This window comes from Talpa occidentalis, unplaced genomic scaffold (genome assembly GCF_014898055.3).
Source record: "Talpa occidentalis isolate TD23 unplaced genomic scaffold, MPIMG_talOcc4v2.1 talOcc4.2, whole genome shotgun sequence".
Taxonomy (NCBI): Eukaryota; Metazoa; Chordata; class Mammalia; order Eulipotyphla; family Talpidae; genus Talpa; species Talpa occidentalis.
In genome coordinates this window covers 64,488,476-64,505,406 of record NW_023602073.1, presented here as the reverse complement: position 1 = coordinate 64,505,406, position 16,931 = coordinate 64,488,476, and the positions used below count along the sequence as shown (strand labels likewise).

The 16,931-nt window shown below is 50.9% G+C and overlaps 1 protein-coding gene across 3 annotated transcripts; it reads right to left on the bottom strand.

Annotated features, from left to right (window-relative positions):
• Window positions 1-4,899: 4,899 nt before the first annotated feature.
• Window positions 4,900-14,908, bottom strand: CNPY3 (canopy FGF signaling regulator 3). Of its 3 annotated transcripts, XM_037519732.2 has the most exons (7): window positions 14,706-14,905; window positions 9,541-9,664; window positions 9,008-9,066; window positions 8,808-8,941; window positions 7,230-7,352; window positions 6,923-7,040; window positions 4,900-6,625 (listed from the first exon to the last, which is right to left on the bottom strand). In XM_037519732.2, the coding sequence occupies exons 1-7, from the start codon at window positions 14,854-14,856 to the stop codon at window positions 6,408-6,410; spliced, it is 927 nt and encodes a 308-aa protein (XP_037375629.1). In that variant the 5' UTR covers window positions 14,857-14,905; the 3' UTR covers window positions 4,900-6,407. The 3 variants fall into 3 exon arrangements, with proteins under 3 accessions (XP_037375629.1, XP_037375627.1, XP_037375628.1); XM_037519730.2 differs by lacking the exon at window positions 9,008-9,066 and having other exon boundaries at window positions 4,902-6,625; window positions 8,808-8,904; window positions 14,706-14,903; XM_037519731.2 differs by lacking the exons at window positions 4,900-6,625; window positions 6,923-7,040; window positions 7,230-7,352 and having other exon boundaries at window positions 8,837-8,904; window positions 9,009-9,066; window positions 14,706-14,908.
• Window positions 14,909-16,931: the final 2,023 nt, after the last annotated feature.

The window sequence follows — 16,931 nt, the reverse complement described above, 5'->3', positions numbered from 1 at the left end:
TTTGGGTAAAAGCAGTTTAAAGATCTTGTCTATATACATCCATCTGCTCATTAAGCTACTCTTCCCTGTAAAAGCGATACACCATTTTGGCCCTGGCGACAGGCTAGACATGGCTCACTGAAACAGACAACTCAGCAGAGGCCAGAGCATTTTGATGAGATGAAAAGCAAAATGCCGGGACCATTTTGGTAATTCCTAACAAAATAACATCTGACTTTTTGAGTGTCGTTTTTGGTTTTCCTTTTTTGGACCAAAAAACCTTTTACATTTTAGGGGAGTTTGATGGTGTCACAACCCTGGAGATGATGAGGTCAGCTTGCTTCTCTCCCAGCATGCAGTGACACTTCCCTGTATAGAATCACAATCTTTTTTTTTTTTTTTTAAGACTTTTTTTTTTTTAAAGATTTATTTTTTTTTATTTATACAAGCACTAGGTACAGTCAGAAGTGTGGGAGGGTGAGAGAATTCACCAGAGCCAGAGCGGGGAGCAGAGCAGGCAGAAGGACCAAAGTACACTGCTGAGGGGAGCAGCGGGCGCAGCAGGAGAGGTCTGCGCGCCATGTGGGACCCTCTTCCGGTGGCCGGGGAGCAGCCGGGGAGCAGCCGGGGAGCAGCCGGGGAGCAGCCGGGGAGCAGCCGGGGAGCAGCCGGGGAGCGAACCGGCGCTGCAGAGGCTGCGGGCCGCTTCGCAACCCAGCGCTCAACCGCTGCGCCACCGGGGAGGCCCAGAATCACGATCATTTTAACACAAGTTTAAGTTCGGTTGGCCCACACAACCTTAATAGATGGGGAATACACCTTTAGAGAAAGAATGAAAAAAACTGTATTCCTCTTAAAAAAATTGTAAAGAGGGGCCTCCCTGGTGGCGCAGCTATTGAGCGCTGGGTTGCGAAGCTGCCCGCAGCCTCTGCAGCGCCGGTTCGATCCCCGGCTGCTCCCCGGCCACCGGAGGAGGGTCCCACATGGCGCGCAGACCTCTCCTGCCGCCCGCTGCTCCCCTCAGCAGTGTACTTCGGTCCTTCTGCCTGCTCTGCTCCCCGCTCTGGCTCTGGTGAATTCTCTCACCCTCCCGCGCTTCTGACTGTACCCAGTGCTTGTATAAATAAATAAATAATTCTTTAAAAAAAAAAAAAAAAAAAAAAAACCTCGTAAAAAAAAAAAAAATTGTAAAGAGAAGCCAGTCCTGGAGGGCAGCTTAATAAAGGTCAAGTTGACTTTTAGCTATGCAAAACTGTAAACATTGAAAAGGGAGAAAGACTTGAATTTTCCCCTGATTGCATTCCCAACATTAAACATGAAGACATAGCTAGACGAGCAGACAGCAGCTGGTCTGCCTTCCACATGAGAGCCTTGGGAGGGGAGGACGGGGTTCCAGCAAGCTGTAGTGGTAGGTGCTTTGGCATTATGGCGTCAGGATGCGGGCCGTTCTACCTGAGCCACTTACTGAAAGTGTAACCGTGGGCAAGTTAGTTAACCTTCCTGTGCTTCAGTCTCTCAACAGATTTTAAGCAGCTAATCTTGTCTACTAAATACGGGGGAATACAGCAGTGAATAAAATAGACAAAGACCCTGCTTTTTTGGTGGGTTGTGAGGGGGTCAGGGAGGGGGGGTTCTGGGGCAATAATAATGTTTCATCATTTGATCTGGTGCTGGTGACTTGGGTGTACAATAGAAATTCTTTGCGCTGTATACTTAGATGCACTTTTCTGTGTGTGTATTTTACTTCAGTAGTTTTGTTTTTTTTTTAAATCCATGGTTTTATGGAGATCCTAGCTGTATTAAGTGAGTTAATTATGTGAAGCATGTAGAGCTGTGCTTGCCACATTGTAAACACTCAAAAAAAAAGTGGCTGCTCTAGCTTTTTTTTTTTTTTTTTTTTTTTTAAAGATTTATTTATTTATTTATTTATCTATTTATTTATACATACAAGCACTGGGTACAGTCAGAAGCGCGGGAGGGTGAGAGAATTCACCAGAGCCAGAGCGGGGCGCAGAGCAGGCAGAAGGACAGAAGTACACTGCTGAGGGGAGCAGTGGGCCGCAGGAGAGGTCTGCGTGCCATGTGGGACCCTCCTCAGGTGGCCGGGGAGCAGCCGGGGATCGAACCAGCGCTGCAGAGGCTGCGGGCAGCTTCGCAACCCAGCACTCAACCGCTGTGCCACCGGGGAGGTCCCTGCTCTAGCTTTTTTTAATGAAACCCTTTAATAGAGCCAACAAGGCCATCAGGGGGTATTCAAGAGATTCTGAGGGCTCGGCCCTGAGACTAGTACAGTCTTTCCATAAACCATTTAGGCATAGACCATGCCATCTGTTGCCCAAAAATGGGTGCTTTTTTATGATAAAAAAAATAAGAGCAATTTTGTTCACACTTGCCAACTAAAGGGATGCAGGGCTGCTGTGGACAGATGGACAGGTTGTGCACTGCACAAGGGCACCCTATTTAAGGGGTTACCCTTCATATCACAAGCCTCATGGGCTTATATGGTTATTACGAGTTTTTGGTAGGAGCTCTGGCAACCAAGTATTTATTCTAACAAAATTTATATTAAAATACCTTTCTGGGGCCTCCCCGGTGGCACAGGGGGTTAAGACACAACTTATGAAGCTAAATGCTGCCATTGCAGCACGAGTTCGATCCCTCGCCGGGAGCGACCCATGTGGTGCAGCAGACCTCTCCTGTCTTGCCCGCTGCTCCCCTCAGCAATTTATTAGGGTCAATCTGCCTGTTCTGTTCCCTGCTCTGTCTCTGGTGAATCCTCTCACCCACCCCCGCACCTCTGGCCTGTGCCCCGTTACTGTATGAATAAATAAATAAATCTTTGAAAATACCTTTCTGACAGATGGAACTTGATGGTATGATGAGAACCATTTTCTAACTTGCAAAAAAAGTTACATGGAAATGCCACCCAAAAACTTGAAAATAGAGAGAAGCCTGTCTTCTAGAAGCTTCTAGGATAGAGGTCCTGATGCAGCCACCTCAGACATGACACAGTCCTCACTCCTGGTACATCATGGGTCTATAGTTCTTTTAATCATTGAACTGGGACAACTTGACCTCGGTGGTTCTGCGGTTCCATCAGCCTTTGTGGTTCTGGACAATGGAAGTCTTTGAGAAGTTCTCTCTGGGGTTTGACAAGACCCTGACAATGTGACTTCAGTGAGTCCAGCCCCTTTTTAGCACAACTCAGAACCTCTCTTGATGAAGTGGGTTCTAGCTGATCTCAAGACCCAGGAGAGGGGCCTCCCAGGTGGCGCAGCGGTTAAGCGCTGGGTTGCGAAGCTGCCCGCGGCCTCTGCGCCGCCGGTTCGATCCCTGGCTGCTTCCCGGCCACCGGAGGAGGGTCCCACATGGCGCGCAGACCTCTCCTGCCGCCCTCTGCTCCCCTCAGCAGTGTACTTCCGTCCTTCTGCCTGCTCTGCTCCCCACTCTGGCTCTGGTGAATTCTCTCACCCTCCCGCGCTTCGGACTGTACCCAGTGCTTGTATAAACAAAACAAAAAACAAACAAACAAACAAAGAAAACATGCCCTCTATAAAAAAAAAAAAAGACCCAGGAGAGGGCCTCCCCGGTGGCGCAGCGGTTGAGCGCTGGGTTGTGAAGCTGCCAGCAGCTTCTGTAGTGCCGGTTCGATCCCTGGCTGCTCCCCGGCCACTGGAGGAGGGTCCCACATGGCGCGCAGACCTCTCCTGTTGCCCACTGCTCCCTTCAACAGTGTACTTTGGTCCTTCTGCCTGCTCTGCTCCCCACTCTGGCTCTGGTGAATTCTCTCACCCTCCCGCGCTTCTGACTGTACCCAGTGCTTGTATAAATAAATAAATAAATCTTTAAAAAAAAAAAAAAAAAAAGACCCAGAAGAGACGTTTATAAACATCTAACATTTGTTAAGACTCCTAGGTTCCCAACACAGCAAGGCTAGATGGGCCCTGACACCTGTAATGTTAAACAGGCATTCAAGGTGGCTGTCACGGCCAGGTAAGTATAGGAAACCTGGTTCTAATCGTGTTTCTAAAAAGGGACTGAAATCAGGCCATCCCCTCATCCCATAAAGGGAAGGGATGTGAGCAAGTGGGAGGCAATATTCACGTTCCAAAAGGCTGGTAAATGTGGTGGGGAAGGCAAAGAACAACCTGGGAAGCCAAATCCTGATTTTAGCTCTTTCTAGGCTGGGTCAGGGGAGCAGCTTGCTGCTTGCTGTGGCGGGTGGGTGGAGAGGTGGTGAGTGTACAAGAACCTGACCTTTGTGGGGGCTTGGGGGAGGAGGGAAGGAAGCTCATTATACAAGCCAAGGTCAAAGAGCAAAGCAGCCCCCGGGGGTGTCTGCCCTCTGGTCTGGGATTGGGCCACTGGGTCAACACCCCGGTGAAAGGACAGGTCTTTGCCTTGTCCTACTTTCAAGGACCAATGACACTCTGGGTACTGGAGTGCTATGGGTGACAGAATGGGGGAATTGGAGCCTAGCCTCCAAATCCTTTACAGTCCAGAGGGCTGCTGTAAATGGTTTCCCAGCCCTTGACCCCCTCCCCATTATCACCTATGCTCAGAGCAATGTCCAGGATGACACCCAAGCCTAGGCTGCAATCTTACTACCCATAATGCCTTTAGCAGAGGTCGGTAACAGCCCTGGAGGTAGAATAAAAAGGTATCCTTCAAGGACATGTTCTAATCTTCACTGGCCAGAAAGTTTCAGGTTTGTTCCATTTTCTATGATCACACTGCCCTAACTTGGGGGAGGAAAAGGGCTGAGCCCAGGTTCTCAGGGGTTCTCTGGCCCCCAGGAATTCTGACCCTGGAGCCTCCTCCCTGGAAGACACTTTAGTGGTAACCCCCTACCCCACCCCACCCCACCCCCTCCTGCCCCTACCCACTGGGCCCAGCCTGGGAAGTGAGAGGGAGGCTCCACACTGGTGCCCCAGGTGACCCGGAAGGGGGGCAGCTCCAGTGGGACTCCCCACCTTTCCTGCCTTCCAAGAAGCAACAGCTGCTTCCTATTTCCCTTTTAAAAGAGGCTTGTTGGTGGGGGTGGGTTAAGGCCAAGAAAACAAACCAGTTCAATCTGAATCACTCTGCCAGTGCCAGGAATTGGGGGGAGGGGCCTTGGCAGCTGTGGGGTGGTGGGGGCGTAATGGACATGGTGTCTGAAAGCCAGATCTGAGAGCCAGCTGTGCTGCTTAAGAGTAGGTCTTCCTGCATATCCCTCAGCTTAAGTGTCAGTTTCCTCGCCTATAAGTTAACAGCACCCACCTCACAGTGTGCTCTAGGGGTTAAAGTGAAGGCATGTGCAGTTGTCATCACTACTGCTGCCCTGATCCCTGCCCCCAGGACAGACTGGGGAGGGGCCTGAGCCTCCCACCCCTTCTCTGCAGGGGTCAGCCTTCCAGTTCCTCTCCTGCTCCCAGAGAACACGATGTAACCAGCTGTTGTTGGGGACTGGGCTGTCCTCCCCTCCCAGCGCCAGGCATACCAGGCTGGAAGAGCAGCGACCAGGTGTGGTCATCAGGGAGCAAGGTTCAAGACCAACAGCCAGGGCCAGATGGAGGTGGGAAGGCAGGGTGCAGCGGGGGCAGTGGAGTCACTGGTAAACACTTTACACAACTGGATGGGAAGGCCTTGGGGGAGAGGAAAGGCAGGAGGGAGGGAATAAGGGCAGTCAGGTGTCGAGAACCTCAGTGAGGCCTCTTGGCTTGGGGCACTCAGGGAGACCAAGGGCAGCTGGGGCAAGGCCAGAGTGCTGTGCTGGCCTCACCCCAAAATGTAGGCCCTCCCTGCATTTGCGGTTTCCCTCAGTTGGCAGGTTGAGCCTCAATGGTTCAGTCTCCTCACCCTTAGTCCCCAAGGCTGAAGGGAGAGGCAGGGAAGAGCAATAAAAGGGTTCCAGGACCCCATGGGGCTGAAGGGGACCCATGGGACTGAAGGTGACTTAGAAATCGGAACAAAAAAGGCCAAAAGATTTTTACTCTGTGAGCCCTAGTGAGGGCTGGGCAGAGAGCAAGGTGTCCACAGGAGGGGTAAGTGGGAGGAACTGGAGGCCTGCAGCCTTGTTTCCCAGTATGGGGAGAAGTGAGGGGAGGTGAAGGCCAGGCGTGGCCCATGAGCTCCAGAGGGCTCCAGTCCTGGGGCCCAGCTTGAAGCCTGCCCCTCCTGAGTCACACCATAGTCGTCGGCAGTCCTGACACGCGCGGTGGGCCTGCAGCCTGTCAGGAGAGTAACGCTGGGCAGAGGGAAGAGGCCAGCACGGCTGACCACAGCTGATCTGAGTCCTGCCCCAGGTTGCATCTTTCCCGGTCGAAGAGGGCACTGCCCGGACGGGGAGACTGGAAGCCAGAAAGCTGTCTTTGCCCGCAGGAGCCACGCTCCAGACTCTTCAGCTTCCAGGTCAGGGTCTCACTACCGGGGATGCTGGGTTAGGCTCAAAGCTCATCGGGGGGACTGTGCGTGAGGGGGGATGCCTTTTGGATGCCTTCATCTTCTTCAGGGCTGGGGTCTCCTTCGAGGCCAGTCAGCTCCTTCCTCTGTTTGCTGCCGCTGCCACCCAATGCCTTGGCCCTGCTGCTCTTCTTCTTCGACTTCTTCCCTCCCAGGGCTGCTGTGTCTCCCTTTTTGCCAGACCACTGCTCTGCCAGGCAACCTGGATGAGGAGGAGATAGACCTCACAGCCTGGTTTGCTGGGTGAGGGGCAATGACTGGGGCCAGTGGTGATCAGAATTGGTGTCTGACAGTCCCTGCCTCTGGCTCACAGTGGCCTGGTCTAGGGCCATGTCAGTCTCCAGCAGATTTCAGCGCCTCTTACCTCACCCTGTCCCATCAAGCTCCCTTGGGGCAGACATACCAGCATATCCCTATTTCCTATTTCTTTTTCATCTTCTCCCTACCCTCTTCTCATGAGGAGCTGGCCCACTCTGCCCTCTCCCTCCCGACAACTCACTGGTGTCCTTCCCCTTCAGCACGTGGTTGGCGCAGAGGAACTGCGTCAGGTCCTCCTCCTGGTGGTTTCTGTACCAGTCCTCGATCACCTCCTCAAACTCCTCCACCAGCACATCGCACTGTGAATCAAACACCCCACGTTGGCAAAGGCCCAGCACTGACTCGCTCGTTCCCACGAATCCCTGTGCCTCACCACCCACTGCAAGACAGGCAGGCAGCGGCGATTCTAGGGAAACTGAAGCCTGTCAAGACTCAACCCCCACCCACCTGTTGGGCACAGCAGCTTCTGAGGGCCCGAGGGCTTGTACCTGCTTCTTGAGGTCAGCCACCTCTGCAGAGGTCTCATTCCACAGCTCATAGGGGATATCCATCACCACCTTGACCCCTTTGTGTACCAGGTTGTGTAGGGTCTCAAAGGTCTCTGACATGCCCTGGGGAGGTGACCAGACATGAGAAGCAGATACACCTTCTCAAATTCCCAGGCCCCTCTTGGGTGGTGCTGGAGGCCCAAGGGCTCAGCTCTGAAAAGACAAGACCCTCCCAAACTTCTCACCCTTGACCTCTCCTTCCTCTCCTTTAGGCCTACCTCCCACCATCCCTACACACACACACACACACACACACACACACACACACACCTACACACAACTTCATCTTTCCAAGAAGGTCTGCCATTGTCCTTAGGCCTTTGAACAGATACTCCTTTTCTAGGAAACATGTTTGTCTTGGCTCTCTGCCCTTGCTGTGGCTGGGCACACTCCTCTACATCCAAGCCACTGCATGCTGGGGTTCTTCCCAGGGCTTGTGTCTTTCCTTGGTGGAAGAGGGCACGTTTAGATAGGAAGGACTCTTTGAGCTGCAAAGATTTCTTCCAGCTGACTCTGCTCTTCTCACCAGAGATAGCACACCATCTCTTTCCTCTATCTTTCGAGAGTGTATACAAATACATGCAGATGTGCGTACAAAAATACTCCCTTCCACCCCTGCTTTTTACAGAAGCAGTAGTATAAATCATATAAACTATTCTGCACTTTTTTTTTATTACTTAACAATATACCATGCCAATACTTTTAGTTCATTTCAAAAAGAGCTACCTCATTCTTTGTTTTACAATTGCAAAATAATCCACTGAAGGCCATATCACTTAACCACTCACCATATTGGTGAATGACTACGTTGTTTCTAATTTTTTCACGATGGAAAATAATCTGAAACATTTTTTACATGAAAGCAAACAGGGATGACTTATTGAGGACAAAATCCATACAAAATTTAAAGACAATACCCCAGACTTATGCAGCATAAGCCTGTCTTCCAGGTTTCCCAGGGGGTTCTGACTGATCTCCTTCACTAGAAGGTACTGAGATGGAGAAATGTGGGAGGCAACTGTCTTAGCATGGGAGGACATAAAGACAAGGAAACACAGGCCTTGTTCTAAGTTCATTATCCAGGGAGAGAAGCACTTGTGCACTTGGTAAGTACATTAAAATTCTACTAGGCCCTGAAGGCCCAGGTAGGTGCCTTCTCGGCCCAGAGGAGGGAGTGGGCACTTCATCACCAGCCCGCAAGTGTCTTCCAATGTCTCTTCCAAACCCCCACAGTTCTGCACATCCTGAGCTCTCCCTGCACGAGCAGGCCCCAGGAGGGCCTACTTACCTTGGAGTGTTTCTGCCTGACACAGGCATGGCGCTGATGGGCCAACCCACTCTGGATATGCGTATTGCCACCCAGCAAGGAGGAGGGCAAATGGCAGTCAATGGAAAATGGGAAGAGGCCAAGGAGGGAAGTCCCTAGGACATCTTCTTCAAAGGGCTGCCCTCCAGCAGACAAGTTTAGATACACACAGGCCCAACCTGGCTGGGATGAAGGACAAATACAAAGCCAACCTTGGCAAACCGGTTGCTGCCAGTCCTCTCCTTGTGCAGACTGTAGTCCAGAAGCCTCTTGCAAATGGTCTCAGTGACTTCAATTAACCGTAAGTCCCTGCCGAGACAATAGTGCAAGAGGGGCTGAGTCCCCCTTCCCAGCCCCCACGGGCCTATGGCCCGTCCCTCCAGCCCTGCTACCCCAACACCTGCGCATCTCACCAACGGGAAGTCAGAGCTGGAAGGAAGATAGGTCATCTGGTCTGGGGGCTCTGAAATGCTGGAACACAGACCAGAGAGACAAAATTTTAACAGCTCTATGGGAAAAATTTTTTATAAAGCTAAATGGTTCAGTATTTTGATTTTTTTACAAAGCAAAATGGACTAAATTTTGATGTTAAAATACTTCAGTCTGAAAAGATAATCATAGCTGATGGGAGGGTTTTTTTTGGTTTGTTTTTAATATTTATTTCTGGCAAAATTAAAAGCAGGTAATCCTAAATTACCAAAATTTTAAAATATTACATTGGGCCATGAAATCCAAGACTCTGGGAATCACTGATAAGGTCTGACAGGGATTTATGAAGGGCCCACAACAGGTTGGGGGCAGAACCACTAAGTAGGCAAACTTATGTGTCAGGTGGAGCTTCCTCCCTTTGGTGAGTCTGCCTAGCTGAAAGGGAGAAGGGAACACCAAGCCCCCAAAGCCTCCAGGAACAAAGCAGGTCAGCCAGTAGGTCCCCCATTCTCTTACGACTTGGTGTATTTGACTCCGGAGGCCTTCCGGTCCAGGATGCCATAGCCTGTGTCAATCACCTCCTTGGTCTTGCCAGTTTCCTCAAAGGCTGACTTCAGCTCCACGGCGACATATTTACACACTGGAAGAGGGGGACACAGCACAGTTTGAGTGTAGGCAAATCTGGTGGGAGGCAGCACCCAGCACAGACCAGGTGGGTGCCTCTTCCAGGCTTGAGTCAACACTTGAGGCAGGAAGGACCCAGCATCAGACCACCAAATGGATTTCACTGGGTCAAATTTGGCTCCAAGACACACTGCCCTGTATCCACTCTTTTTTTTTTTTAATCAAAGTCTTTTTTTTTTTTTTTTTAAAGATTTATTTATTTATTTATACAAGTACTGGGTACAGTCAGAAGTGTGGGAGGGTGAGTGAATTCACCAGAGCCAGAGCAGGGAACAGAACAGGCAGACTGATGGAATACACTGCTGAGGGAAGCATTGGGCGGCAGGAGAGGTCTGCGCGCCATGAGGGACCCTCGCCAGTGGCCGGGGATTGAACCGGCGCTGCAGAGGCTGCGGGCAGCTCCTCAGCCCAGCGCTCAACCACTGGGCCACCAGGGGAGGCCCCCTGTATCCACTCTTGACCCTGACTCTATCGACATAATTTTTCCCTGTTCTTCCCTGCCCCTACCTGGCTCAATCATTTTACTTTTTAAATTTTCAAAAATCATAAAGAACTGAAAGCTCATATTCAACAATTGTTACTTATCACAATCTAGATTATATAATGTAAAATATGACAATGGATCTCCATAACATATATGGTTTTTGCTAACTTTTTTTTTAAGGATTTGTTTATTTATACATACAAAAGCTGGGGTGTGGGCCAGTGGTGCAGGGGATGAGAGGTTTCACCAGAGACAGAGTGGGGAACAGAACAGGCAGATCTACTGAAATACACTGCTGAGGGGAGCAGCGGGCGAGACAGGAGAGGTCTGCTGTGCCAGGTGGGTAGCTCCCTGGCTGGGGACTGAACTCAGGCTGCAGTGGCTGGCGAGAGCTTGATAGTGCTGAGACTTAACCCCTTGTACCACCAGGGAGGCCCCAGTTTTGGCTAACATATTGAAAGCTGTGGACATGATTTCTTACCCTTAAATATGTCACCATGCATCATTGAGAATAAGGACTGTTTCTTGCTTAATGATACAGTAACTATGATACTTGGAAAACTGACAATAATTCCATCATTATCTAATACTCAGACTACATGTAAAATTCCCCATTTGACTCTTATAGCTGTTTTATTAGGTTTGAGTTCTTATATTGTTCCGGCACCCGCTCTCTATTCCTATCACTTAATTTGTTCCACCCCTCTCTTCCCCAGAGATCTTCCTTCTGGTTTCTGTACATTTATTTTCTCATTTCCTCTTACCTTTTCTCAAATGTTAAGCAACTCTGATGTGTCAGGCACTGCCTGAGGATACAGGCATGAATATAAAGTGCCTCCCTTTCAGCTGTTCGGTCTAACGGGGCACAAAGAAGTGTAGACAAATAATTACTAAAGCAAGAGGAGCAGTAGAGTATGAAGTGTCTGAGGTCTAGGGAAACACTTACTGCCCTCGAGGGGCTTTTCTGGCCCTTAGCCTTAAAAACCTCACCTTAAAAGCCTCCTCCCCCAGGAAGCCCTTCAGGATGAATCCTACCTCTCTGGATTTCATTCAGGTCTCCACAGGAAACCCGCTTTCAATAGGGGCCTGCAGTCATCTATGTCTCTCCAACTGGGCACCTGAAGTGAGTATCATGTTCTGGGTCTTCTCTGGGTTCCTCTATCCTGGGATTCTATGTGTTGGATACTTGAAAAATATTGCTGCTAGAGACTGTGTGTGGTTGAGCAGCTTCTGATGCCTCCAAATGGAAGGTCTGTAGCCTAAATGCCATCAGAGTTGTTATAACACTGACAGCAGAGTTTGGTAGAAAACCAATTTACCACCAAAACAGATAAATCCCCTGGAGGCTTGCTTGGTGAAGTTTTATGACATATACATAACCAGAGGGCTTGAAGAACTTGGAAGACAAGAAAATGCCAAAACATGGAGGGGTGATCTCAGAATGTGCAATGAATTGAGGGCGTCTCACACCCAGAATCATTTAGGCGCTCTCCCTTCTTTTGTCCTGTGCATGCTCATCATTTTTCTGGCTCCTTTGCCCCTTTTTCCCACGCCCTTGACATGTAGTATTCCAGGCCTGGGGGGCTGGAACCCATCAACCCATCTCTTATACCCGTCACCCACAACCTTGCTTCCCAACTCTTCCAAACCTTATCTCTTTAAGTCCCCCTCTGGGGATCCCACCCAGAACCAGACTTGGAGGAGAATCATGGCACAGACCCCAGACCCTCATGGACATCCACCCACTCTTTTTCTGGGCAGGTTTATCTTCCTCTGTGCCAAGGCCCGTTCCACTAGGGCTACTGAGCCAGGAGGCAGGTTTTGTGGGGCAGACATAGTCAGCATTTAATAATCAAGTGTAACAATGATAAATAAAAGTAACACACTATTAAGAGGAGCCTAAGGGCTGGAGTTTGCCAAGTCATCCTGTGACTGAAAATCCCTTTTATTTATTTATTTATTTATTTATTTATTTATTTATTTCTTAAATAGGTAGCCAAACATTTCTATTTATTTAATCTTTTTTTTAAAGATTTATTTATTTATTTATACAAGCACTGGGTACAGTCAGAAGCGCAGGAGTGGGGGCGGAGGGGGCGTGTGTGTGAGAGAATTCACCAGAGCCAGAGTGGATAGCAGAGCAGGCAGACTGACAAAGTACACTGCTGAGGGGAGCAGCAGGCGGCAGGAGAGGTCTGCGCGCCATGTGGGACCCTCCTCCGGTGGCCGGGGAGCAACTGGGGATTGAACGGGTGCTGCAGAGATTGCGGGCAGCTTCGCAACCCAGGGCTCAACCGCTGCATCACCAGGGGAGGCCCTGAAAATCCCTTTTAAATGAATTTATCAATTACCTACAAAACGAGGTTGGGCTACAATGATCTCTAAGATCCTTGTCTGTGTCATGTTTCTATGACTCTGTAGCTACCTCCTAAAGGAAAGATGGCAATGGGGCCTCCCTGGTGGCACAGAGGTTAAAGACAATGCTATCAAGCTATCCCCAGCCAGGGAGCTACCCACACTGTGCAGGAGACCTCTCCTGTCTCACCCACTGCTCCCCTTGTTAGGGGGAAATGATGTCCTGAGCTAATTCCATACAGGCTTTGTGGACCCCACCCCAACTCCAGACTAAAGCCATCATCGGGGTTGTTCTACAACACCCTCAGCGGCGTATATCAGTCCATCTGCCTGTTCTGCTTCCCACTCTGTTTCTGGTGAATCCTCTCACCCGCCTCACCGCACCTCTGGCCTGTACCCCAGTTCTTGTATGCATAAATAAATAAATCTTGAGAAAAAAAAAGAAAGATGAGAATGGCTATGAGAAAAAGAGACTCTTTGATATAATTGTAAGACAGGAAACAAAAAAAGGAGGAAGTGAAATCCTCAAAGGGTATCAGCAAGTACAAGAGAAAGAGTAAAAAGAAAGCATCATGACCCTCAATCTGTCTATTCAAGGAAGTAAGAGAGAAGGTGTTAGGGGTAAAGGATGTCCGGAGCTAATCCCATACAGGCTTTGTGGACCCCACCCCCACTCCAGACTAAAGCCATCAGGACACTGGGAAAGACAAATCCCATCACCACCAAGGGAGGGTGGCTGGGACCTGAGGGTGGAGTTGGGCAGCCAGGTTGGATATAAAAACCAAACACGTGGGCCTTGGGTTGCTCGCCTCCTGGCTACACAGCTCCTGGCTCGCGGCCAGCTCTCAGAGGGCCATTTTGGGATTCCTGATCGGCGGATCGGGTAGGACTCATTTAAAACTTTGTCTCCCACTTTTCTCCCTGAGCTGTACATTTCCTCATTTCCCCTTCCCTTGTAAATAAACCTTTATTAACCTTTCGCGTGTGCCTGCAGTAGAACATTGATAAGTCCTTTTAAGCGCGCGGGTGAGGACCCACAGTCAGGCAACCCGTTTTGTATTGGGGTTGCTCTACAACAAAGGTACAGACTAGAATCCATACGAGCAGTGAAGTCAGCCTGTCTGTGAAACACTTCACCTTTAATCTCACAAATGGAAGGATTATGTCCAAGAGCATTTACCTCCACTTCCCAGTGCTTAGGGGACATCTGGCTTGCAGTAGGCTTTGAATGGGAATGAAAGGGATTTACAGTCAACTTTGGGTGGGGGGGCTGGCGTTAAGGAGGAGGGAAGGGAGGAGTGACTGTAAAGATCTGAGGATAAGGCAGAAATTGAAGAGAAGGAGGAAAAAGGAGGCTCTTCATAGTCTCAGATTGTTGGCTTATATGCTGGTTCTCTTCTCTCCCCTGCCCCCCACATTATCCCCATCCACCCAAGTGCCAAACATCCACCCCCATGTCTTTGGGATTCATTCTTTCTCCATATTCCTAAGATCTTCTTCACCAAGTTCTCTCCCAGGCTCTTCTCAAAGTGAGCCCTTAGGCCTCAGACTCCCCTCTTGCTCGACACAAACACACAGCACCTCCCCTCCCCCCGTTACTGAGTGCCACCAGGCATGGTGTGAATAAATCTGAGACAATTCTCTGCCCTCTAGGAGCTCACAGATAGTTGGGGAGAGACAGTGAATTACAGATTAGGCGGTGAGCACAGAAGGGAGTGTCTCAGGTTCTTCTTCCCCCTAGGCTAGTCATATGGGTCTTTTCAGTTCCTCAAATTTGTCCTTTGCTTCTTAGCTGGGAGGCCTCTGCATCTGCGGTTTCCTAAACGGGACCCTCTCTTTTCGCTTCTCTTCACCCGCGAACTCCGCATGCCTCTTGGGTTTCCTACAAGAAGCCTTTCCAGACTTCACTCTACACACAACCCTTCTCCCCATCTCTGGGCTAGATGCTCCTCACCAGGCCCACAGCCCTCCTCTACCACGCATCTGCTCCCCTGGATGGTAACTGCTTGTTTTTACCGACTTGTAAATCCCAGGTGCGCCGGGAGCGTCCAGCACCGGACCAAGCACACAGCAGGCGCAACGCGCGAGGACCCCCCGGACCCTCACCTGCAGGCCCCGCCCCCCGGCATGAAACTCCCCGCGGGCCCCGCCTCCTCACCTTCGCATTTGCTGGGCAGTCGGACCCAGTCGGTCTCCTCGGCGTGGGCACGGCTGGGGCCCAGCTGCGGGCCGGGCAGCAGCAGGAGCAGCGGGAGAAGCAGAAGACAGCGGGGGCCGGGCCGGGGTGAGGGCTCAGGCAACGGCTCCATGGCCCAGCCGGACCCGACCCGAGGGACCGGGCTGCGCTTCCTCCCGCGGCGGGCGCCGGGCGGCCTCCCCGCGCCGCTTCCGGGACTGCACACGTGCCCGGCGTCACCACGGCAACGCGAGCCCCCGCCCGCTCCCGCCTCCGGCCGCCGCGGCCGCCTGCAGGCCCGGAAGGCCCGCGGATTACGCCGCCAATGGGGTTTTCGGGGTTTGCCCTCTAGCGAATGGGAGGCCGATATTTTTTCGGCGTCGGCCAATGAGAGGACGCATGGTGTCCGCAGTGACCTATGGCAGCGTCTTTCCCCAACCCCGCGGAGGCTCTGGGAGGGCGGGAGGCCAAGTCCCGGGACGCGCGGCGGTGGGCTGCGCCGAGTGCAAGGGTTCGAGGCGCTGGTCTTGGAGACGTGGGGGAGCCCCTCCACGCTGTCCTCGCCGTCTGCCTACACGTCACTTCCCTCTGGGGTCAAAATGCAGCAAGCCCTCGCCGAGCACCTGCTTGTACAGTTTACTATTTTGCTTGTCAATTATTATTGTTGTTGTTGCTGTCATTGCCAGTCACTCTCGTCGGCGCTGTGGGTGAGACCTAGAAGGCTCAGACGGTCCCCAGTAACCCTAGTTTGCCCCGGTAGAAATGGAAAGAAATAATATTCTCTCTGGCTTTCAGTTTCTGTCCCTCCTGGCTGCTGTTCCAGGTTCGCCTGTTGCAGGGAAGCTCGAAGTGGTTAATAGAATTACTGCTTACCCAGCCAATTGTAAAAAGTTTATGCATTAATTTTCTTTTCAGTGCGTAACCTCCCTTTTTTGCACTATTATTTACTTCTTTGAATTCTGATCTCTCAGAAGGCAGGACTCAGCTAATGAGAGATTGTAGTTCCCTTCCACCTCCTCAGCAACAACGGGTACAAGGAGATGCCCAGTGAGACCTCCGCCTGCTGTGTCATCCAGAGGGGGCTCTCTGGGTCTTTAGGGCTGCTTCAGGCTGCGCTTGAGCTCAGCACCCTTTGGACACACACAGGCCCAAGTTGTTTTTCTGGGAAATGGTCTGCAAATCCCACTTTTTGCCATGAAGTCCTGTTTCCTAGTGCCTGTTGTTTCCTTCCTAGAGGGTGAATAATTTCCTATTTTATGAAGACTTCAAAGGACTGAGAGATCCTGCCCTTTGCTGTCATTTATTGACCTTAACATTTTTTTTTTTTAAGATTTATTTATGCATTCAAGAGCTGGGGTGTAGGCCAGCTGCGGGGGTGTGTGTGTGTTTGTGTGAGAGACAGTGGGGAGAGAACTGGTGATCTACTGAAGTACACTGCTGAGGGGCGCAGCGGGGGAGACAGGAGTGGTCTGCTGCACCATGTGGGTAGCTCCCTGGCCGGGGATCGAATTCGTGCTGTAGTGGCTGCCAAAAGCTTCATATTGCTGAGACTTAACCCCTTGAGCCACCAGGGAGACCCTGACTGTAACTTCTTACTGAAGGTAATTGTGTGGGTGAGCAGGTACTTTGGAGAGGCAGGGGCTGCAGTATGCAGAATTCTACAGTATACAGGGTCAGGAACTCCCTTCTGATATCCTCTCTATTTTCTAGGCTTCTAAAGAACAGGGGAGCCTCAGAGCCTGGCCATAGTCCTAGATTTATGTAGACCCAGGAGTCCTCCTGAAAAATAACAATCAGCCACACTGGAAACTCAGAATCCAGGGCAGGGCACAATTGGGATGTTGGGGCAAGGTTGGGGAAGTGTGTGGAAGCTAAGGAAAACCCTGCTTCCAAGCATGAACAAAATGATCTCTGAGAGGACACCGAGGTAAAAATTAGTTTGACAGGAGCCCTGGGCTCAGCGTCTGAGCTAAGAGCTAGGAAGGGTCAGTGACTAGAGAAAGTCTGAGGTTACAGCTGGCCACACCCTCACCCTGACCCAGCCTGCCTCCTATCTTGGCTTGTGTGTTAAGGAAGGAGCAGTCTCTGTGAGGGTGATGGGCAGATTCACAGCTACAGTTGTAGGATAGCCAACAACCCCCATCCCCACCCAAGAATCCAAAAGAGAGATGAGAATCTTTGCAAGCTAGTGAGAGATGGGCAGCGGAG

Coding starts and splice junctions, on each gene's coding strand:
- CNPY3 (XM_037519732.2), bottom strand. CDS start 14,856: ATGGAGCCGTTGCCTGAGCCCTCACCCCGGCCCGGCCCCCGCTGTCTT. Junction 9,665..14,705: donor ACTGCCCAGCAAATGCGAAG/GTGAGGAGGCGG, acceptor CCCCTCTTCCAG/TGTGTAAATATGTCGCCGTG. Junction 7,041..7,229: donor TGGCTGACCTCAAGAAGCAG/GTACAAGCCCTC, acceptor TTTGATTCACAG/TGCGATGTGCTGGTGGAGGA.